This window comes from Camelus dromedarius, chromosome 5 (genome assembly GCF_036321535.1).
Source record: "Camelus dromedarius isolate mCamDro1 chromosome 5, mCamDro1.pat, whole genome shotgun sequence".
NCBI classification, from domain to species: Eukaryota; Metazoa; Chordata; class Mammalia; order Artiodactyla; family Camelidae; genus Camelus; species Camelus dromedarius.
In genome coordinates, this window is record NC_087440.1 from 20,717,503 (window position 1) to 20,741,680 (window position 24,178).

Consider the following 24,178-nt stretch of genomic DNA (forward strand, 5'->3'; position numbering starts at 1 on the left):
GATTTTATTTTTTGAGGACAGAGGGAAACCACTGGAGAATTTTAAATAACATAATCTGATCTACAGTTTTACAAGATCACTCTAACTCCTGTGGGGTAAATGGATTATAAAGACAAGAGTCGAAACAGGGAAACCATTAGAACATCATTGCGGTAAATAATCCTGGTGAGAAATGAGCATGACCTGGTCTAGGCTGCAGATGGCAAGAAGCTAGACTGAATCAGGTATAATGTGGTAGTAGAAATTATAGAACTGGCTGATAGATTTGATGGAAGAGATGAGAAAAATCAAGGAGTCAGTGATGACTCCTGGATTTGGAGCTTGAGCTATTGGGTGGATGGCAGTGCCTTTGGGAAGGAGTGAATAAGGTGTAGGGTGAGAAGTGAAGAATGTTACTTTAATGGAAAACTCTCCAAATGGACACAGGAAACCAGAGTTACAGAGCTTTCTTCTACTGTATTTATTAAAATATTTTTATGTTATCAGCCAGATATTGTTTTAATAATTAGAATATGGAGTGGTTTATTTTTCCACATTCCTATTAATTGGAAGTCTTTGTACTTCAATCCCTTTTATTAGAGAATCCTTTTATTAGAGTCCTTAATCAGAGATACTCCTTTAACAAGCATAATGTAGTAGATATGTAACTATAGAAAATGGTGGTATGAAGATTTCTTTTGAAGTAGATTTTATTTAGTATTTGTGTTAAACTTACCAGTATAATCACTTAAAAATATAAAAGAGAAACAAAAGAAGTAGAGAACTGTTCTGTAGATTTCACTTATATGAGGAATATTAAATTAATTTAATTAAATAAATGAATAAGTCAAACCAAACAAAAACAAACACATAGATACAGTGAGCAGAATAGTGTTTACCAGAGGGATGGGAGTAGCAGGAGAGTGAAATGGGTAAAGAAGGTCAACTGTATGGCAACGGCCGGAAGATAAGCTTTTGGTTGTGAGCATGGTGTAGTGTAACAGATGTAGAAATATAATGTTATAAATATGAAACTCACAGAATGTTATAAAGCAATGATATTTCTGTTAAAAAAAAAAAAAGAGTAAACTGAACTGTCATTTAGTCTAACATTTATATCCTTTGGACATGGTGGTGTAAATTGGAGATCTATTCCTGAAAGTTCATTTTCTATTAGAATACCAAAGTTCATTGTCAAAATATATAAAAAGCACAAATATCTGTTCTTAAACCCAGTAGGTATTTTACCCAAATGGACAATATATAGATGTGTTGTAAGTTACTTGTGGATGTTTTTCCACATGAGACTGAAGCTTTTTTAAAATAGAAGTATGTTTTATGGATGTACTGTCCTATTGTTGAAACCTTGATGTTTGTTAAAGAGAATGCAATAGCTCCCACGACATTGCGTGCAGAGGTGCAGCCGTCTCCTGCTTGGCATCCTGGCTGCTCTCAGATTCCTCATGAAGCCCAAGATTGTCAAAAAGAGGACCAAGAAGTTTATCCCACACCAGTCAGGCAGTAGGTCAAAATTAAGTGTAACTGGCTGAAACTCAGAGGCATTGACAGTAGGGTGCTCAGAAGATTCAGGGGCCAGATCTTGATAGGAGCAGCAGGAAAATAGAGCACACGCTGCCCACTGGCTTCTGGAAGTTCCTGGTCCATAATGTCAAGGAGCTTGAAGTGCTGCTGATGTGTCACAAATCTTACTGCACTGAGACTGCTTGCAACATCTCCTCTCAGATATTCTGCAAAGCCATTGTGGAAAGAGCAGCCCAGCTTGCCACTAGAGCCCTCAATCCCAGTGACAGCCTGTGCAGTGAAGAAAATGAGCACACAGCTCATGTGCACATTGTATTTGTGTTAATAAAACCATAAAACTTAGGCCAAAAAAAAAGAGTGGGACAGACCTGTATAAGCTGTTGTGGAAACATCTCTAAAGATAAATAATTAAGTGAAAAAGAAAACAATGTGTACAGTAGGATTACTTTTTATGAGAATATAGGTAAATATAAAGAAATATTTACTAAATATCTTTAATTTAGTTGATTTTAGGGAAAGAGAAGGTTCAGTTTCCCTATTGTGTCTTTGTCTCTATATGTCATTGCACTAAAAATGTTATTTGAAAACAAAATTTTTCCCCTGGCAAAAGCAGAGTTATGCTTATACCTGCAAACTGATTCGGCTGCTTTTCCTATTTGCAGCCTTCTCCTTGGCTGGATTGCTAATCGACTAGGGGAGGTGTTTGTCACAGTCAGGAGTTATTTTATATATATATGTAAAATTAAGCCATTTTATATACATGTAAAATCGCTTAAGTTTAAGTCAGGAACATTTAGAGACATGACAGATTAGTGAATTTTTCTCTTCCTGATCAATCTAACCAAATCTTTTAACATTTTATCTGTTTTCCACAGATGTTTGACACAGTGAAGCGATTAAGAGAAAAATCTTGTTTACTTGTAGCAACTACATCAGGCTCAGAATCTATTAAGAATGATGAGGTAATAATATTATAATAATGGTGACGTTCATCTCTGTCTTTGAGCTTTACTGGTATAAGGGAGCTGTTTCTTTTTGTTAGAAGGAACCTGTTTATTGTAAGGTATGTAGGATATCCGTCTTCTTTTGTTCATTGTGTTTCTGTACTGCAGGGATTAGTGGTATTTGACACATAGTTATCTAATATAATATATGTATTTTACAAAAGCAGAGACAACTGATGTACGATGGAGCTCTATTGGAAATACCGTATTTTATTAACTTTTAAATGTCTTAATATCTGAAATTGGGATATGTCTGACAATCCATGGCAGCTTATTATTTAATCAGCAGCATTCTTAGTGGAACATAAGGTAATGGTGCATCTTAGATTCAGTGAAACACCATAATATTTAGGTTATGAATTTCTATAATATAACAAATCAGATTTTGATGAATCTAAAAATTATTAGAATATTACTACTTGTGGTTATTAGCTATCTTTCCTAAAAGAAAAACACCAGACTTAAGTTAAACAAAAACCAACACCTCTCAGTAATGTTGTCAGAGTTCTCATTTTTAGTAATGCATCTAAGAGTAGCTGTTAGACATTATCAAGTTGGTTTTAAATTGATTAAATATCAGTGGTTAAATGATTAACAAATGATTTTAAAATTTTGTTTTGTTTGCTTTTGTTTCTTAAATGTGCCCGCATTGAATGTAAAAGGCAGTTTATTAGATATTTAAGGTACTTGGCCTTTTAAGTTAAATTATTGAAGTAACCGAAGGAGCAATTAGTTGTATGATGTATTGGAGCCTCTATGTTAATTTTGAGGCATCAGATTGAATCTAGGCTTACTCAAGAAAATTTTGCCTGACTGAATAGTATATATAAATTTTAACAATGGATTTTACCTAATTTTTGTGATATCTTAATACACAGATTAGTCATGATAAAGAAAAAGCAGAACGAAAAAGAAAAGCTGAAGCTGCTAGGCTGCATCGCCAGAAGATCATGGCTCAGATGTCTGCCTTACAGAAAAACTTCATTGAAACTCACAAACTGATGTATGACAGTACGTCAGAAATGTCTGGGAAAGAAGACTCCATTATGGAGGAAGAGAGGTAAAACAAAGCAAAACTAAAAATTACCAACTCAGTTTCTTGGAGGAAAAATTACATATTCACTTTAAATAATATTTTTTTCAAAATATATTTTAAAGTAAGAGAAATTACACTATTTCTAAGCTAGGAAGGGCACAATGAAGCCTCTAAGGTACTTATTGAATATAATTTTATGTTGCTAAATCATTCAAGTGTGCAATTAAGTTGTCTTGAACTTTTATGCACAAAAGACATGAAGATGGAAACAGCAAAAATAAAAACCAGCTCCTGTTATCTTGTATGTGTGGGCTTTTTTAGGTACACATTTATATCTTAGTTCATATATTCCACAACATTTTTATGAGTTCTGATAAAAATGACTGCTCTTATTACAGATTAAAATAAAAAAACCTTCACCTGAAAAAGGTGGTCTATATTAGTTTTCTTTTTTTCTTAAAGAGAAAGAAGGCAGTGCCTGTAGTTATAGTCATGAATAACACATTGGAATGGAAATTAGTAAATCTGGTTTTCTGAGTCCTGGCTGTGTGACTTTGGTATGCTTTTGGGGATATTTGGTAACTTTCTGAGAGCAGTGTTTTGTGGGCTGTTACATAGATACAGTGAGGAAAGGGAGGAGGCAAAATAATGATACTTTGAAAAGCATTCCAATTTAAAATATTGAAAATACCTCCTATGCTTATTTTTTAAAAACAAGCTTTCACTGCTCTTTAAAACAGTGTTACAGATAACTTTTAGAAAATTATGTTTTGCAATAACAATAGAAACATTATACTCTATATGTCTGTAATCTTGAAACTGAGTATGCTAACAAAGGACCACAAAGAATATAGACTATATATTTTAAAAATTTAAAAAAATGTAAAGGTAAGCTATCCTTCTAGTAATAAAACTAGAAACTAATGCAAAACTTTAAATAACAAGCAGAAGTCTCAAACCTCTCGATATTACATATTAACAACATACTATTTACAAAGTAATGAAAAAGACTAGTGTATATTTATTCAAACAAGAAAATGTAAGCAGAAATGTACTCTAATTAATGGCCCTAATGCTTTCATAATTTTTTTGAAAATAACATAAAAAACTTTATTTATGTTTTCAGTATAGAGCAATTTTCATAGTTTATTTTTATTGCCTGATTGCACACATGAAATTATGTATATGTTCTCATTGAGAGCAATTTAGATAACACAGTAAGTACCTTTGACCATCATTTACATTCCGGATCTTTCTCCACAGATAACCATTGCTATAAATAATTACTGTTCTAGACCTCTTTCTGTGCATTTATAAATGTGTACATAAAAAATAATGAGTTTTGTTTTGTATATTTCAGTAGCTTTTTAAAATTTTACCATACCTTTTGTTCTCTGGCTTGCTTCCTCGATGTCTTTTAAATTTTTTCATGTCAGGATAGATAGATCTGTAGTGTAGATCTATATCATTCTTAATGACCGCTGCATAGTGTTCTACAATTTAGATATCAATATTTTATTTATCAGATTTTAGACATTTAAGTTGTTCTCCCCTTATTTCCTAATTTTCCCTTATGACAATGTGTCAGAACATTTTTGTATGTGTCTCCTTGTGTAATTACACAAGTACTTCTCAAGGGTGGAATCTAGTAAGTGAGAGGGCTAGGTCATAATTACTTGAAATTTTAATAGATACTGCCACATTGCCCTCAAGAGTAGTTTTACTAAATTTTTTACTCCCAGCAGTGTATGAGAGTGCTTATTTCCTTCGTTCTCACCAATACTTAAAATTATCAGTACTTGGAAATATTTTATATAATCAAAATTGTAACTTCCTGCCAGTCTAAATTTCCCTGATTAGTTGGTACTAGGTTGAGCATCTTTTCTTACAGTTGTTCATTAGCCTGTTACATTTGTCTTCTGAGAATGGCCTGTTACTATCTTTTGCCTGTCTCTGTTGGGTGCTTTGCCCTTGTCTTACTGATTTGTTGAAGTCCTTTAAAATTCTGGATATTAAACTTGGTTGCATGTTTCCCATACTTTGTTCCTGTTTAACATTAATTATAACGTTTTAGCCAGAGCTAAGTTTCAGTGTTGATAAAGACAGATTTATCGCTCTTTTAGAGTTTTAACTTTTTGTATCTTGTTTAAGAAGGCTTTTCCTATCTCAAAGTCACAAATGTATTTGCTTACATTTTTCAAAAACAAAATTTTAATTACACAGTTATGTCAACATATTTCCCTTTTAAAAATCAAATGTTAGAGGTAAAGCTCCTTTTGAGTACTGGCCCAAGTCCTGGACCCATTTCTTCCTCCTTCAGGGATACTCTGGTTATAAGCTTTATGTATGTCTTACCAGAATTTTTACTGCGCTATTACATGCAAATATATGCAACCATAGAAATTATATAGTGTCATTCTGCCTTTTGTTTTATTTGCATAGATGTTATTATGTATGTATCATTCTGCTACTTCCCATTTTCAGTTAACAGTATGTCTTGGAAATCTGTATACATATATTCTTACATTTAACAAGCTCAGTGTTTCTCATTCTTGGCATTTGGGCATCAGTTCTTTTTCATGCTTCATGAGTTGCAGGACATTTAGTATCTCTGTCCCCTTATTCACGAAGGTCCAGTAGTGTCCCCTAGTCTTCATGACAACCAAAAAAGTAAACTTCACCTACTTTATTTGTTGCTAGATGCCTCCTAGGAGGTGGTACCATACCTAGCTGAGACCCACTTTTTAAAAACTGCATAGAATTCTGTATCATGTGATTTCTCTTATATTGTTGATGAACATTTAAGTTATTTCTAGTTTATTGAATGATCTATGATATATCAGGGAGCTTCTTGCACAGAGAGAGAGGCAATATTGCACAACGTGGCTTGCGAAGTCAGATCACCTGGGTTAAATCCTGACCCTGCTCCTTCCTAGTGATGAGTCATTAGATGAGTCTCTTAACCATCTCTAGGCCTCAGTTTCTTCATCTGAAAAATGGAGGTAATAATAGTATCTACCTTAAAGGATTGTTGGAAGGATTAAGTGAAGTACCATAATTTAAAGTATTTGAAACTGTGCCTCGCATTGTAATTAGTGCTTTATAAGTATTTGCTATTATTTATTATATTATTATTGCACACATTGAGTACATCTTAAGAATTGTTAAATCATTAAGATGCACATTTTTAATTTTAATAGCTACCAAAATAGAATCTTAAATACCTAAAAGGAACCTGTCCAGTGGACATCTGCTACGGCAGGGCTCAGCAGATTTCAGCCCATGGGCCAAATCCTGCCTACCACCTGTTTTCATGTGCTTTGTGAGCCAAGAATAGTTTTTACATTTTTAAATGGTTGGGAAAAAACTGAAAGGAATATTTTGTGACCTAAAAGGAATATATGAATTTCAAATGTCAGTATCCATAAAGTTTTATTGGAACACACACATGAAGAGAAATTTAAATGGCCCAGTAAGAGGGAATGGATAAAACTATATGACACATATAGTGAGAATACTGTACAGCGATTTAAAAAATAATGTTTCTGAAGAAATTTTAATGCCACAAGAAAACAGCTAAGATACAAGTGAATAAAAAGCAGGATGCAAATCTGTATATGTAATGTGATCTTAATTATGTTAAAAAAATGTTATCAATAGAAAGCACACTGGAAGGAAATATACAAGGGGTTATCTCTAGGTTGTGAGAGTATAATGTTTTTTATTTTCTTCTTTATACTTTTCTAGACTTTCCAACATTTCTTAATAGACATGTATTACTTTTAATAATCAGAAAAAAACAAATAACCCAGCTTTTTAGTACAATAAATTAAATATAATTATAACTTACATTCTGCTTTGTGATCTGCATTTTTTTGCAGTTAGCAACACAAAATATATTTTCTAGTAAGCAAATTAACTGATAAAAGCAAGAAAATTTAGAGGGAAGATTTTAAGCTAATATTGCTAAATATCAATTTTATTTTATTATTTTTATTCTCAAAGTTCTTGCCCTACAGTTACTTAAAAATCTACCAAAATATAAAGACAAGTGACCAAAACATGTGTCCTCATTTCTGGTCGTTTCTCTTGGTAGCACCCCAGCAGTCAGTGACTACTCTAAAATTGCTTTGGGTCCTAAACGGGGTCCGTCTGTTACTGAAAAGGAGGTGCTGACATGCATCCTCTGCCAAGAAGAACAAGAGGTGAAAATAGAAAATAATGCCATGGTATTATCGGCCTGTGTCCAGAAATCCACCGCCTTAACCCAGCACAGGGGGAAGCCCATAGAACTCTCAGGGGGTATGTATCATTTAATGAATATCTTTTTGAGCATTTCTTTTCATACTTATGTAATTAGAAAAAATACTATCTTAAAGAAGTTTGGGAGTGAGATTGTATTTTTAGCCTTATTTGGTCAGATCACAATTTACCAATTTGTATAATGAACTCTGTTTTTATATGCCATGTTGGCTTCTTTGTTCTATTTTTTAAAATTTTTGTTAACACATGGCCACATTGCTCATCCTCTCTGTCCGTCGGTCTGTCTATCTATCTATCTATCTTTCTATCTATTTCCATTTCTCTTTGCTGAACCATTTGAAAGTAAGGTACAGGTATCATGACATTTCATCCCTAACATCTATATTCGAAAACTACGGATAATCTATTACATATCTATCATACGATTATAACATTTAAGAAAATTAATAATAATTCAGGAATATCACCTAGTATAAAATCCATATTTGAATTTTCCCAACTGCCCTCAAAATGTCTTTTTTTTAGTTAAAACTTTTTTTTTCATTTTGGATCCAGACATGTTTCATACGTTGCTACTGTTATATTTGTTTTAATCTAGAACAGTCTATTATCTTTTTCATGATAATAACTTTTTTGGAGAACGCAGACCAGTTGTCCTGTACAGTGTCTTACATTGCGGATTTGTCTGATTGTTGCTGTACTACTAGGTTCTTGTTAAATACTTTCTTGGCTGGATTACTAAGTAGGTAATGTGTTGTACTTCTTACATCACATCAGGAGTTAGCTGCTTTGTTATTAAAATACACTTAGCATAATAATCATGATGATAAAAAACGCTAACATTTATCCAGTACTTATTGTGCCAGGCATTGATTGAGTGCTTTATGTGTATTTACTCACTTAGTCCTCACAACAGCTCTATGAGTTAGTTACCACTGTTTGCACCATTTACTGATGAAGAAACTGAGGCACAGAGAAGTTAAGTAACTTGCCAAAGGCCACAAGTTATAAATGATGGAATCAGATTTGAATGCCATAGTCTGTGCTTTATAATATCCCTAAATATCTCTTAAAATTACCCGTCAAATCACTCTTAAAAGTACAAAAGTAAGTTGTGGTTGAATCATAGAAAATCACTTCCAAAAACGAAGATAATGCAACTTAAAATCTAATATTAAAATAAAAACGTAAACCAAGAATAGTTGTCATTAATCTGTACTAGTTTTAGAAACTAGCTAGTGCTAGTCTAGCTTTATATTTTCCTCTTTTTACTTACCATTAAATATATATACTGCTTTCATGACATTGTGACACTTTTCTTTGACATGCCTAAGAAAGTTTATGATTAAAATTTTAGACCTGATAACCTCTTTTCTTGTTTTCTTTTTATGACTGCATGGCAGATGAACACATACCTCTTAATTTTGTCTTTCTGTACCAGAAACCCTGGACCCACTTTTCATGGATTCAGACTTGGCGTATGGAACTTACACAGGAAGCTGTGGTCATGTAATGCATGCAGTGTGCTGGCAGAAGTAAGTTGTCCTTCTGACATGTTCTTGAAAGAAACTAGAATGTTAAGTTAACTAAAGCCCACAAAAAGGCATGTTTTCTCGTGTCTTCTTCCCTTCTTATTTGAACAATTGGAGCAATTTTAATTACTAATTTTGTTTGCATGATATTCATTATATTATCACCCTTAGAAATTGGTGTTTAAAGCTATGAACTTAAAGATTTCACTCTCCCTTTGTACTTGCTTTCCACAAACTAACTAGTTGCTGTCAATCAGTATTTGTGTAGAAGACGTAGTAATCTTTATAAAAATCTCATTCCCTTCAAAACACAGAGTGAGAAGTACTTTGACATAGAATAGGACATGAAATTCTAGTTGTATGTCTGGAAAAGATAAAAATTTAGAAGTATAATTCCTGGGAAGTATTTTTTACAGGGTTTACCCTTGTGGCATCAGATTGAAATACATGATGCATAAAAGAAGTAGCCCTTATTACTTCTTTTGGTCATTGGAAACTGAAGGAAGTAGTGTCTACAATGTATCTCCCTGCTGTTGAGACAGGAGACAAGTTATAATCCAGTAAAACTATTTTAAATTTGTTTCTGCCCTGATGTGTCTTCCAGCTTGCCCCTGAAAGAATGGGCATCCTATTTCTTTTGTGATTATGATTTGTGTATTTTTGCATGTAGATTCTAAAGATGTTTATTGAGGCAAAAATTGCAGATTTCTTTCAGTTGGATTAGAACAAAGACACTTGTAGTTTTGAACGGACCTATGTTTTGGAATTTCGCAGGTATTTTGAAGCTGTACAATTGAGCTCTCAGCAGCGCATTCATGTTGACCTTTTCGACTTGGAGAGTGGAGAATATCTTTGCCCTCTTTGCAAGTCTCTGTGTAATACTGTGATCCCCATTATTCCTTTACAACCTCAAAGGATAAACAGGTATATTTTAATTTATGTTTTGGCTAATTTTTTAAAAAATTGTCTTTAATCCTTTAATTGTGCTTAGTTTTGATTAGATTACTGGTTTCTTTTTTGCTATTTAAAGTAATTAATACTTTTTCATTTCATAGCTTGTATTCATCTTTAAAAATGTGATTAAAAGTCCCAATTTTTGGTCTCTAAAAGAACTGGAATATTCATTTACACACCTCTGCATGTTTCACATGTGTCTTCCAACAGCCATTAAAGCAGTAGAACTTTGCTCTCTATCTTAGTACTAATGGAGGAGAAAAGATGCGAGGAAGATCCATTCCTTTTTACAGCCCTTTGCCACCAGTAGAGTTGCTATTTGGAGTTTGGTTTCTCTGCGGATCTTTGTAGTATTATTTTTATTTTTATTTTTCCAAAGAGCCAAATGCTGTGGTTATAGAGATGTGGATAAACATTAACTGTAAAAGTAAATAAAACACTAGTTTCATCTATGGATAGTTGTTTAGTGTTTAGAATAAATTTTTAAACTTTTATATTCTGACCATCTTTGAATGGAATTGTTAACAGCAAATTCATTCATTTTTTAATGACAGCTAGAACACCTAATTGTATATTTCTATATTCTCATTGTTCTACATGATGATAACAGTACTATTTATTATTGTTATTATTTCAGTTTCTTTAAAACTCTAAATTTGTACTGATAGACCTAGATTTTGTTAAAGAAAATTATTTTGTTGATAAAACTATTTTAACATGTTTTTGCAACAGAAGGGCTCAAAGGCAGTAGGTTTGGCAATTAGGGTCAATAAGTCAAGTAGTTGCTCTGTCTCTTCTATACCATGTGTTTTAAATTTTTATTTACTTTTATTTTTTTGTTGAGGGAGGTAGTTAGGCTTATTTATTTATTTTTAGAGGAGGTACTGGGAATTGAACCAGGACCTTGTGTATGCTAAGCACGCACTCTACCACTTGACCTACACCCTCCCCAGTATACCATGTTATTAGAAAACATAATATTGAAATTGCCTTCTACTTAGTATATTGGAATATGGAATGTCATCTTTTAGGAAGAAGATAGCATCAGAAAGATTTATCTTTTATTTTTTGAGTAACTGGTATGTTCTAGGCACTCTGCCAAGCTGTAACTACGTTTTTTTCGCAGAATAGTCTAATGAAGTAGGTACGTTATTCCCATTTAGAGATAAGGAATTGGAGCCTGTGAGTTGTTTTTAATTGTCAGGGCAGACCCACAGGATTTGAACCTAGATCTGACTCCAAAGCCTCACCTAACTATACAAATGAAGACAGATATAAAATAAATCATAATAAAATAAAATGACTTTCCAACTTCCTGTTAGCCTGTACAAGCCTATTTTATATAACAGTTTCCCAAATAAGAGTTACTAAACATGTAAATTATTCTCTGAAGGAATGAATATTCAGTACCTTCTTTCCTTGGTGTCTTTAAAAATAGGATGCTTCAGGGCAGTCCTTTCTAAAGTTAGACTGATCCTTACACCTGTGTCCCTTCAAACTCTGTGAAATTTTTAATCTGTAGTAACAATTTTGTTACTTAGGATCTGAAATACATAGTTAAACATAACATTTTTATTAGGCATTTGAACCTACCTGTGTAGTTGAATGTATTTGCCTCTTTTGTTAGGAAATCAACATGAGTATAACCTAAGAAACTAAAGTTAAGAGCATATAAAAAACTTCATCAAAACTAATAATAAGCTAGCCTTTTTAAAGAAAATTGGTCATAACCAATCATAGTACACTTTCATTTCTGAGAACTGAAATTATTCTTAGGTCAGATTTGTGCCCAGGTATGTGAACTTTGTCATAGTTTACTGTATATTTTAACTTCACTTAAAACTGTCCTTTCAGTAAGCAAATTTCTACTTTCTAGTCCTTTTTAATAGCACTGTTTCTGGCCCGTCTTGGTTGTCAGCAACAGTTTGGATCAAGTCCCTGCCCTTATGGAATTTATATTACAGAGAGGAGAGAACAACAATAAATATATAAATATAGAATGTTGAGTAAAGAGAAATACTATGAAAAACCTAAAACAGCAGCATAAAGAGCTAGAAACAGACCAGTGTGTGAGGCGCTTTATAGGTAGAGTTGGCAAGGATCTCCTCTCTGAGATGGTGCCAGTTGGATAGAGACCTGCATGAAGTGAAGGACAAGGCATGCTGCTCTTTGAGAGAGGAGAATTCCAAGCACAGGGGATATTAAAAGTAAAAGACCCTGAAGTGGGAACACAGCATGTTGGAGGCACAGTAAGAAGGCAATACACTTGAAATGGATTGAACAAAGAACCAGATCCTAAAGGGGCTTATGAGCTAAGATTAGAAGTTACAATTGTATTTTATATGTGATGGGAAACCACTGGAGTGTTTTGAATAGGGAAGTGATATGATCTGAATTACATTTTAAAATATCTTTATGGCTTTTGTATGATGAATACATAAATAATGATAAAACAGCATTGTGGAAGCTGAAAAAACAGTCTATTGAAATAGTCCAGGTGAGGGATAATGAAACATGGATTAGGGTAGTAATGATGGAGATAGAAAGAAGTAATCAACTTGGGTTGTATTTAGAAGGTAAAACCTGTAAGACTAGCCAATAGATTAAAATGTGGGCTGTGATGGAATCAGATGAATCAGTGATGACACCTAGTTTTTGACTTGAGCAACTAGAACGGTGATTTCATTTACTGACATTTATACTTCCGGGTGATAGGAATATGGGTGATATCTTATGCTTTGTACTTTTAAAATTCTCTTCCCTCCTAAAAACTACATTTTTAGGCACATGTGTTTCTATGACTTTGGAAGCTAATCAGGAATTTGACTTTTTCATACAGCCATTTTTCCAGGGAAAGACCAGACAAATTCAGCTTTGCAGTTTGACTTTTTGCCAACAGCTTTAATAATTTCAAATATCATTTTTCAGTGAGAATACAGAAGTTCTTGCTCAGCATTTGACCCTGGCACGGTGGATACAGACTGTTCTGGCCAGAATAACAGGTTATAATATGAAACATGCTAAAGGTTTGCTTAAAATTATTTTATATTTAGCTGTGTGAGATTTAAGTCTCAGAGTCTTTAATTTTTTTTAAAAAGTATGTATTGCTCTAAAATATGGTTTGGAAATGCATATTTGTTAAATTTCAGGAAATAGAGGATTTGTATGCCAAGGCTAAGTTTCGCTAAATCACTTTAGTCAGTTTAATAATTTTTCATACTAGAAGACAGTGTAGACAGTAATTAATCTGGAGTCACAATGCTTGGATTTAAATCACTTACTGTCTAATTGATCTTAGACAAGTTTCTTAACCTCTCTGTGCCTCAATTTTCTTATTTGCAAAATGAGAATAATAATAGTACCTATCTCATTGATTGAAGGATCAAGTTATCCTATGTAAAGTAAAACAGTGCATGGTTCATAGTAAATGCTATGTTGTGTTAGCCATTACAATTACTAATATTGTTAGTATGTTGTCATTAATACTAATAATAACAAAAACAACATTGAAAACTATTACCTCATTTGTATACTCTTCACAATTGAGAGATAAGACTACCTACTCTAATAAGTAAACGGCAGGCAGATTGGGGAGGGAAGTCAAAATCTGAGGAATGATAAGTATAGGCAGTGAGTTTCCTGGGGTTTTTTTCCCTTCCTTTATTTCTCAGTTTTGACCTCAGATTGCCTGAGTCACAGAACTGTGCAGTGGACATGAACAGTAAAAAGTCAAGGAGAGATGCCGTCTTTCTAGCCAGAGGACTGGAAAAGAAGCCCCTCAGAGCTGGAGAATGTAAAAGGAATTCCTGTTATGGTTTTTTCCCCCTCATTTGGCTCCTTCCCCAAGGCCAGCCCCAGTCATGGAGCTGCACTGCCATAGTGGCCACATAGACACCTAAAATTCTGGGGAAAACCAGTCTTACAAGCCAGAGGAACTGGGGAAAATGGAACCACTGTGTTCCAAAGAATGCTGGATGAATCTTCAGTATTTGTTTTTTACTGTTTGCCTCGCAGCTTTACCCCTAGGTTAACCCCAGTCACATGAATCTGCCTGACGGCACAGGGGCCTAAAAGTGAGAGAAAATTGTCATTTTGGCCAGAGGGACTAGGGAAAAGGACCCCTCAGAGCTAGAGAGTATGGGAGAAATCCCAGAGAGGAGAGAGCTGTAAAAGGGAATCTCTTTATTCTTGAGACCAACGCACATCCTGGGCTCACTTCCAAGCTGCATATGTACAGAGCAGACCCAAAGAAGCATAGCAACAACTTTGATAATGAAACTGCGTTGAACCACCACTCACATCCCAGACTAAGCCCTGAGTAGTACATGTACTGGTGGATCCAAATAGCATAGCAAAGGCTCTGGAAGGTAACACTAGAATCACCACTGATGGAGAGTGAGACAGAACTTGTTGAGCCTCACTGGGTTGATTGCCTTCTAGAACAACAACAAAAAAAGTAACACTTTTCCAGAGAATTTACATAATGGGAGCCAATAATATTTAAATATATTCACAATGTAATAGTCAAAATATTCAAGATACAATCTAAAATTATTTAAGATACAAAGAACCAGGAGACTGACCAACTCTCAAAGGAAAAACAATCAACCAAAAGCCAATGGTGTTTTAACGTTGAACTTTTCAGCTTTATAATCATGAAACATGAAGTAAAGGTGAACATTCATGAAATAAATGGAAACATAGGACTTCTCAGCAGAACAAATAGAAACTATGAAAAAGAAAAAAAAAAAGAACCAAATGAGAATAACAACTGAAAAAAAAAACGTGTGAAAGAAGAATTAGCTGGGTGGACTCAATAGTAGAATGGAGATGGGGAGATAAGAGTCAGTGATCTGAAATTAGATCAGTGGAAATTACACAATCTGTAAACAAAAACTTGATAGAGAAAGATGTAGCCTTAGGGACATATGGAGCCTTTTTTTTTTTTTCCTTTTAATCCAACATTAGTGTCATTGAAGTCCTGAAAAGAAAAAGAATGATATGGAAAAAGTATTTGAAGAAATAGTGGTTGGAAACTTTCAAATTTAGTGAAAGATATAAATTTACAGATTTAAGAAGTTCAATGAACCTCAAACAGGAAAACTTAAAAGCATACTCAGAGAGATACCCAAACTGCTGAAAATCAAAGATGAAAAAAAGAATCTTGAACACAACCAGAAAAGAACATCTCATTTCACTTAGGGAAACAAAAATTCTAATTTGATTAGGAAATAGAGCCACAAAGAGGTTTAGTATTCACCACACTTTTAGTAACAGTCAGTGGGAGAGCTAAGATTCAAACCCAGGCAGCTTGGCTCCAGATTCTTTGCTGTTACTCATTAATGTATGCTGCCTTACTAATAGAATACTATGCATTTATTAAAAATAGAAATATAGAGGGACAGTTACTGATATGGAAAGACATTTATGAACTATTGGTGAAAAAAACAAGATACAGAACAGTACTATAGAGGTTGTCCTTTAAAAAAAAAACTACATGTGTAACATGTATACAGAGAATAGAAGAATATCATCCAAATGTCTGGTTATCTGGGTAGCAAAATTTTGAATGATTGTTGATTGCTTATTAGCATTTTCTAAGTTTTCTAAAATGAGCGTATGTAATTTACAAAAGCTAAAAAAGTATGTGTCGGGCCAAACTCCCATGATTTTTCTTTCTTTTTCCTTTCAATTTGTAAGGAGAAAACCTAACAATTCCAGTCTTGTTTGATCAGGGAATGGGTGATTCCACTTTTGAGTTCCATTCTATCCTGAGTTTTGGAGTTCAGTCTTCGTAAGTATCTGAACAATTAAGAGAAGTTTATAAATGGTTATGAAAATAAGTGAAGAACAATCTTTGTTTGCTTCCTTCCATTCTTCCACCTGTCCTTCTTTCCATCCTGCTTTATTTGTTGAATTGTTTTCTTTATCCCATTTTCATCTTGTTACTTTCTCCCTGAAGTTGTATGTGTATTAATGAAATTAAGTGGTTTGAGGTATTAGAGTAATACGCATTAGAGTGGACCATGCCTATGATTAATAATTTCTGACCAACAAAAATGCCATTTTTATATAGTCCAACCTACAAGAATAGAATTTAAGAGACTTCAGTTAAAGCCACATCTAACTTGCTCTGTGACTTCTGAAAAGTCTCAGGTCACCCAACCCCCACTGCAATTCATTTTTCTTGTTTGTTAAATTGAGATGGTGGCCTTCTAATTTAGCACATAATGTTATTGGAAAGATATTTATGTGAAGAAGCTTTGAAAAATATGATGATCCAAATAATGTTCTATTATTTAATGAATATTATCTTAGGTACATATGTCTAGTTGTGATCCTTGTTTGTGTTATGTATCTTTTTGCTACTGAAAATACTTGTTACAAATAGAAGTTCAGGAGATCAAAAATCATCACTCCTAGTATGTGTATTATTATACACACATACATACACACACGCACGCACACACACACACCCCATATCAACACAAAAGTACTTCCTGGTCCCTTTTCCATACACTAAAATTTATGTCAGATCTGATTCCTTTGAATTTTAATTCTTCTCTCTCCAGTCTGTCTCTTAGTTTGGACATGGACCCTTTCTGCTATAATCATTTACTGCATCTTTTACAGGAAGTGATCTGGGTCATTAACATTTTGTAAGAGATATTTTTTACCTAAAGAGTTACAGTTCTGCTTTTCCCATTTTTTTCTTAGTGAATAAATCTTCAGAGGCTATTATCTCTAATTTGACAAAGAGTAGTTTGTCAAAAGGAATTAAATTGCTTCAGTACCTAATTGGACTTCCCAGTAGGTAGCCCCTTTACTAAATCATTATGTAAATTTGTCTTGTTTTATTTTTAGGATAAAATACTCTAATAGCATCAAGGAAATGGTCCTTCTCTTTGCCACAACAATATATAGAATTGGACTGAAACTGCCTCCTGATGAAACAGATCCTCGAATCCCCATGATGACCTGGAGCACGTGTGCTTTCACTGTCCAGGCAATTGGTAACTATAAGAGAACTGGTTTGGAGGTTTTATAGAAACAAATTAACATCAGTTGACCAAAAATTATTCCTTTTTTGCCCTAATGGCCTGGAATACTTTGACTAGTTGGTATGTCAGTGGGTGGGTGTGACATGATGCTATTTAGTCTGAAAAATTTTTATATTGATCTCTTTTAATTACAAAAATGGACAAATATAACATAAACTGAAATACTTGAAAGGGACAGCATGACGCAAACTATATTCAAAAGGTGGCAGAGTTACAATATTAGAAGGTAGAAAGAAAAAGGCAATGGAAAAAGAATCAACCCAGAAAAGTCCAATGATTTTTATTTCTTTTACACTTTGAGAGAAAAAGAAAGATAAGCCAAAGTTACCTTAAAAATTACCAGAAAAGACTGAGGTGGTCAGGAGAGACAAGATTAATAGGGAGAAACCTACCAAGTCGGAAGGAAAGCCTACTGTCAAAATGTCTGCCATATTGAAAACTTGTAGAAAAGTGTAGCTATCAAATCAACATGTTGTACACCTTAAATTTATGCTGTTTAAATGTCAGTTATATCTCAATAAAGTGGGAAGGGGAAAAAACATGTAGCAGTAAACAATTGCTTAGATTTTTAAATTAGTATATTTGCTCATTACAGTCACAAGACAGAGTACTACATGAAAAAGAATTAAGAACTGTAATTCTTCCGTGTTATCTTTATCCAGATCAGTTTCAGACTCCCTTTCCAATATATGTTTTTAGTAGTTGTTTTTAATGGATCTACCACATTTTCTTCCTTTAAATATATTTTTATAACAAGATACTATTTCATGATTTGAATTAAGTAGCATGAAGCCACTTCTTTCACGAAGCCTTCCTGCATACCAGTATCGGTGAAAAAAATTTCGGAATCACTTCCAAACCTGTCAGTCTTAAATCTTGGATAAAAGATAAATACGCAGGCTTATATTTACTATGATTAAATAAAATGAGGAACAGGAACAATGAGGTTTAAATAGGATCTGAACAATTTGATATGAAGTGTAAAGCATTCTTTTGGAGTCATGATCTGCTAAGTATTTTCAGACTTCCAGTGAAGGTGTTTTACACTTTACTGTTTTGGGGAAGAAGAGCATTAGGAATTGGAAATTTATATTTAGACATTGAACATTTTAAAAAATCACAGTTTTGCCATTAAAGAGATGAGAAATTTGTTGGAGAATAGGGCCAAATCTTCATATGTGTTTCTGTAACATAGTAATTGGAATCTAATAGGGTATTATTTTTACTATAGTGCTTTTTCCATCCAGTAGACAGAATGCTATACAGTATTCTTGGTACATAAGTGGCTAAGTTACCTCACTCCTATAGGTGTGGAAAGACGTATACAAGATGTGTTGGTATAGTTAGAAAAATTGTTGAGGAATCAAAACAGAGGGTCTTTTATTACTGCTCATTCAAAAGTGGAAAAAGAAAATAGAAAATAAGCCTTTCACACTCATGGGTGTGTCTGCTGTCAAGAATCAGTGAAAATAAGAGTAATTTAGTAATAAATACCCAAGTCAACAACGCAAATTATATTTCTGAACCCATGTTTTTTGGTATTTTCAACTTCATCTTTTTCTGTCCTATAACTCTAATTCTTTTTTTAATAGTACCTAAAAGTGCAATAAAGTTACTTGCATCTGTCTTATGTATTATTTTTAAACAAAATAGGTTGTGACTATATTTTTTAATTACTAATTTTAAAATTTTTTGCAGAGAGAAAGACAAATACTGTATGTTTTCACTTACATGTGCAATCAAAAACATAAAAACAAGTGAACAAATACAGTGAAACAGGCTCACAGATACAGAGGGCAAACTAGTGGTTACCAGAGGGGAGAAGGGTAAGGAGTAGGGACAAAAAAGGTGAGGGAGATTAAGAGGTACAAACTACTAAGTACAAAATAAATAAGTTACAAGGATGTAATGTACAGCATGGGGAATACAGTCAATATTTTACAATAACTTTGTATGGAGTGTAATCTGTATAAATATCAGATTACTATACTGTACACTTGAACCTAATATAATATTGTAAGTCAACTATACTTCAATTTAAAAAAAAAACTTTCTTTTTGCATAGGAGTGATGTTAAAAGGAGAAAAAAATGAACCAGAATACTTTATATTCTTTATATATTGCTGCAGGGACTTTATTATGTATAGTAGCAACTTGTAGATAACCTACATTTACCTCTATAATTTTCTCTCACTCAAGAAAATTTGGAAATTTTGGCACAGACTTAAAAAATGAAACTTTGAAATCATCTGGTCAAAAGTAAAAGTAGTTAAAGAACATCTGTTAGACAGAAACCAAGTTTACAATTGAAGCAGTATTCAGGATTTATTATTTTTGTTTTTCTTACTCTTTGAGAAAACCTTCTGGGAGATGAAGGAAAACCTTTGTTTGGAGCACTTCAAAATAGACAGGTATGTGCATTCCAAAAGGAAATATGTAACTCATGCTTTTTTTTAGGAAATCCACAGTAATTTATCATTTAAAGAAATCTTTATTCACTCTTTTTTTTCTGTAAAAGCCAAATTTCTGTTAAAAAAAAAAAAGTTACTTCAGTCCTATAGAAAACTGAAAGGCCAAAGTTGTGCACTTTAGAGAGTTTACTGTCTTGTGGTTAAATGTAATTCACAGAAAGATTTCTCTTGATACTTGTTTACTTTTTCTCCTCTTCTCTGTTTATTTCCAAATCAGAAACCTGTTGTTTCATACATTTTTCCTTCTCCCTAATTTTGCACCATTATATAACATTAAGTATTATTATTGGCTTAGCTCTAGATAAATCATGTTACTGAATATCAAGAATAAAACTAAGCATGACTCCTTGATGGGCAGATCCTGACACTACATGACTATACTTCTACCTCAAGCCTAAGCCTCTTACCACTGGGGAGACTGAAAAACAGTACTGAAGAAATGTACTCATTGCAACTGAGTGCAATGTACCGGGCAACTGAGGATTCCCTAGACCACCCCGTCCCAGGCATCTCCTGCTTATTTTCTGACAGCTGGCACAGGGGACTTGGAGACCATAGTGTGCTTCCCTATAGTTCCCATCATTCTGTCTGGGAAGCAGAAGCTCTGTTCCCTGAATTCAGTGGTTTTTCTGCCATCATTTTAGAATTTCTATGAATACATTTATTTGCACAGGCCTCAATAGAGTAAATTAGGTCAGACATTTAATAAAATGACTCTGGGGAAAATGAGTACTTTAATACCTCTTCGTCATGGGAAAATCTGTTAAGAAATTTGGTGAGGTCACAAAACTTTTTAGAAGTATTAAAAATATTGTACTTTATTTGCAAGACGGTAAAGTAATAAGTCGGTGCTAATTCTTGTCGTCTGGGGTTGGTTTTTTTTATAATGGTCTATCTTAGGTCTGTCATCTTCCCTTATCTTTTTGTCTTCCTCTCTCTTACAATCTAGCATAATGGTCTGAAAGCATTAATGCAGTTTGCCATTGCACAAAGGATTACCTGTTCTCAGGTCCTGATACAGAAACATCTGATTCGTCTTCTATCAGGTAGAGTCTTCTCTGAATTATTATTATGTTATTTACATGTCTTTTCCCGTTGCATTTCTGGCAGTGTGTTTTACTAGGAAACTACACAGTCAGCTAATTTTGAACACTGACTACAGCAGCCTTACAAAAGAAAAAAACAAAAAATAAAACAAAACGTGTATACCTGCCCCTGTAATACCTGTAATCTTACTTTTAAAACCAAAGTATTTTCCAAATGTTGTCAACTTATGTCCATTATATCTACCTTGGGGTCTTTTGAGCCAGTACCCACAATCAGTAACATCCTTGCATCCCAATGTGGTTAGAAAAGGGAGCAATGATGTAGATAGATCATTTGAAGATATGTTTAATTTTGCTGGTGTGTATCAAAGTCAGAGTCATGTAAAAATAATAGAAATGCTAAGTGTGGTCATCTTAGACCGCATTCCCATGCATGCCCTTTTCTTTGAGAGACAGATTTTTTTTTTTTAAGATTTTAACAAGCTAGAAATTAACTAAGCTTATATAGTGCTCTGAATTAGTATAAATATAAGAGGAAAGATGAGAGGTTATGCAGTAGTGGAATGATTTGGCTTTCATTTTGGTTATCTGCATTTCCGTTTGGGCATTTGTACTATAGGAGCTCCTCTGCACGTAACAGGTCAGGCTTAAAAAGGACTGTTTATAAATCTATTTGTTCATAACTTAAGCATGTCACAGGTAAAGGGGTTTAAGTTTACACTTCCTAAATATGTTTCTACCAAATAAGAGAGTCCCTAAATTTTTTTTAAGGTTTGAAAAACCAAGCATAGTTTTTTTTCTAGCTGATCTAGCAGGCTCCACCCCATCCCCAAATTGACTACCTACTTTACCTTAAAAGTCTATTAAAACAGATCACTTTCCTCCTTATTAAACCCCACAAGGAGCTCCTCATGGGCAGCTTTCTGCTCACTCTGATGACCTTGGGGTTCCATGGCTTCATCCATGGTTGCCAAAATTTCCTTAGAACTGCCACCATGCTAAGCCTTTATGTTTTCAAATTAACCTCCAGCTATCTCCTGAATTAACCTCATGCTGATAGGAATCTAGTATTAATACTGTTCCCCAGCCTCACACTTAACTTTTTTCCCTTTTTTCATTTACTTTTTCTCATATTGGTCAGTTGCACAGACCCAGAATTTTGTGTGTATTATATGTGCCTCTCATTCTTAGGATCTCTTTGTATTGTTAATAGTTTATTTTATTTGCATAGTAATATTTTGGTTTTGTTTTTTTAATTTTTTGGTATCTGTTTTCATTCCAGTTATAATTTGGATACCTTGTTTTACCAGCACTTCCAAAGAATCTCCCAGCTTTTACATTGATCACACCTTATGGAATTTATAATGTTTAAAAATTATAAACACACCTCCAAAATAAGCACCAAACAAGGAGACTACTTGATATCATCAGAAATGGCAGAGGCCGAAATAATAGTGCATAATCTCTAATTGGCAGAAGTGATGTGCTTTTGCTTTGTAATGTAGCTTTGTGCCTTTATGTAAAAGTCTGTCATGTGAAAATTTATTAGCAGGAAAAATCTTTATTTTCAGGATGTTTAGGCTATAAACTTATGTATAGAGGAATAAGATATTGTCCCTGCCATTATAAGACTTATGAGTGAATTAAAGAGGCAGAACCTCTGTGAAGACTGACATTATAAAGTAGCTAAATGTTAGCTGGTAAAAATATGTACTTCAAGAATTGAGATAGGAAGAAATCACTATGGGGCTCTGATGTGTCTCCTCTAGTAGGGGATACATAAAGACAAGGTGAGAGGGACAGAGACAGCTTTCTAAGCATAGTGCATAATTTGAACAGAGATTGAGGACGTGGAGAGCAGGTGGTATGTTCAAATAGATGAGTCTGATAGGAGGAGGAGCACCTAGAGATAGAGAGGAATGAAGTTGTTATGACAAAAATAGAGGATCTTAAATGCCCCAGTGAGAGATTTGAACTTTATCCTTTAGGTTATTCAGAAATTTTGAAATGTTTTGGGCAATAGTATTCTAAGGTTAATTTGATATTGTATAGGTTGTATTAGAAAAAGGAAAAATTAGAGATAACATACATACCTATTGTAGTAACATAAATTAAGGAGGGAATTAGGATGGGCTGGGCTGACGAAAGATGGTGAATTAAAATGAATAACAAGATTATTGAGAGAAATAGGAAGTCCACAATTAAGAGCTGTGTGTGTGAAAGGTGATGAATATTGTTTTAATATATTGATTCTGCAGTAGCAATAGGACATACAATGTTCAGTGCCATGTATGTGCCAGAAATTGTATAGGGATCTTTTTATATAATCATTTCTTCTAACCACCATCCTTCAAGGAAATTCTCATTTTCCCCATTTACAGATGAAGAAATTGAGGCACAGAGGTTATATGACTTGACCAAGGTCATAAAACCAGTAAGAGGCAGAACTAATATTTGAACCCAGGCCTGACCGTAAAGCCTGTGCTTTTCCTACTGTATCACAGAAGTTTTGCTGAGACATTTCATTTAACATAAACAGAAGACTTTAGTTATAGATGAAAATATGCATGCAAAAAATTAACTTGATTTTAAAGGACTTTTAAAATAAATATATTTAGTAGCCAGAAAAAAAAGTCTCACAACTGCTTGTAAGAAAAATTTGATGACAAGAGTATTCCATTGGCTGAAAAGGTGATACAGTTCAGGACTGGGGATTAGGGGTGTTACAGTGTCCTGGGAGCGAAACACTTCGTAACATTCAGAAGAAAATATGGTAGGTAGTTTAAGTAGTGTCATGGACGTGTTAACTGGCATATCAGAAATATTACTGAAAAAGTTTAATTTGAGGAAGTGAGAGCTAGAAGCAGCAAATGACATATCAAGAACACACAGCTAGTTAATAGAACCTTGTGACTCACTTTAGTTTGTTTTATAAAGCCAATATTAATAGTATTTTTAGTGGTTACTACATGCCAAACTCAGGATAAGTACTTTTAATATACATGTTAATGAACCTCCCAACAATTTTGAATACACTGTAGACTTACAGAAGTCAAGTTGCTTGCCTGTGATTCAAATAGTCACAGACAGTGCTGGATCCCATTTCTGTCTGACTCCTGTCAACAAAAATAATAGAAATAGAAAAATGTTTTATTTGAGCTAAACTGAGGACTGTAGCCCAGAAGCCAGCTTCCCAGATTACTCTGAGAAACTGCTCCAGAGACATAGTTTTCAGCACAGTTTTATATCTTGTCAGAACAAAGAACATAAAACAAGTCAGGGATGCATTT

General features: G+C 33.8%; 1 protein-coding gene across 2 annotated transcripts in view; it reads left to right on the plus strand.

Moving 5' to 3' along the window:
- UBR1 (ubiquitin protein ligase E3 component n-recognin 1) overlaps positions 1-24,178 on the plus strand; it is a 116,376-nt gene that overhangs the window by 63,045 nt on the left and 29,153 nt on the right. For both annotated transcript variants that reach the window (XR_010380872.1, XM_010994960.3), the window contains exons 28-37: positions 2,397-2,483; positions 3,404-3,585; positions 7,658-7,863; positions 9,266-9,359; positions 10,131-10,280; positions 13,239-13,336; positions 16,011-16,104; positions 17,175-17,323; positions 19,727-19,782; positions 20,792-20,888. Coding sequence is in view for 1 of the 2 variants with exons in the window: in XM_010994960.3 (XP_010993262.2) it covers positions 2,397-2,483; positions 3,404-3,585; positions 7,658-7,863; positions 9,266-9,359; positions 10,131-10,280; positions 13,239-13,336; positions 16,011-16,104; positions 17,175-17,323; positions 19,727-19,782; positions 20,792-20,888 (1,213 nt within the window). In the remaining variant the exon portion in view is untranslated. The remainder of the gene's footprint in view (positions 1-2,396; positions 2,484-3,403; positions 3,586-7,657; positions 7,864-9,265; positions 9,360-10,130; positions 10,281-13,238; positions 13,337-16,010; positions 16,105-17,174; positions 17,324-19,726; positions 19,783-20,791; positions 20,889-24,178) is intronic.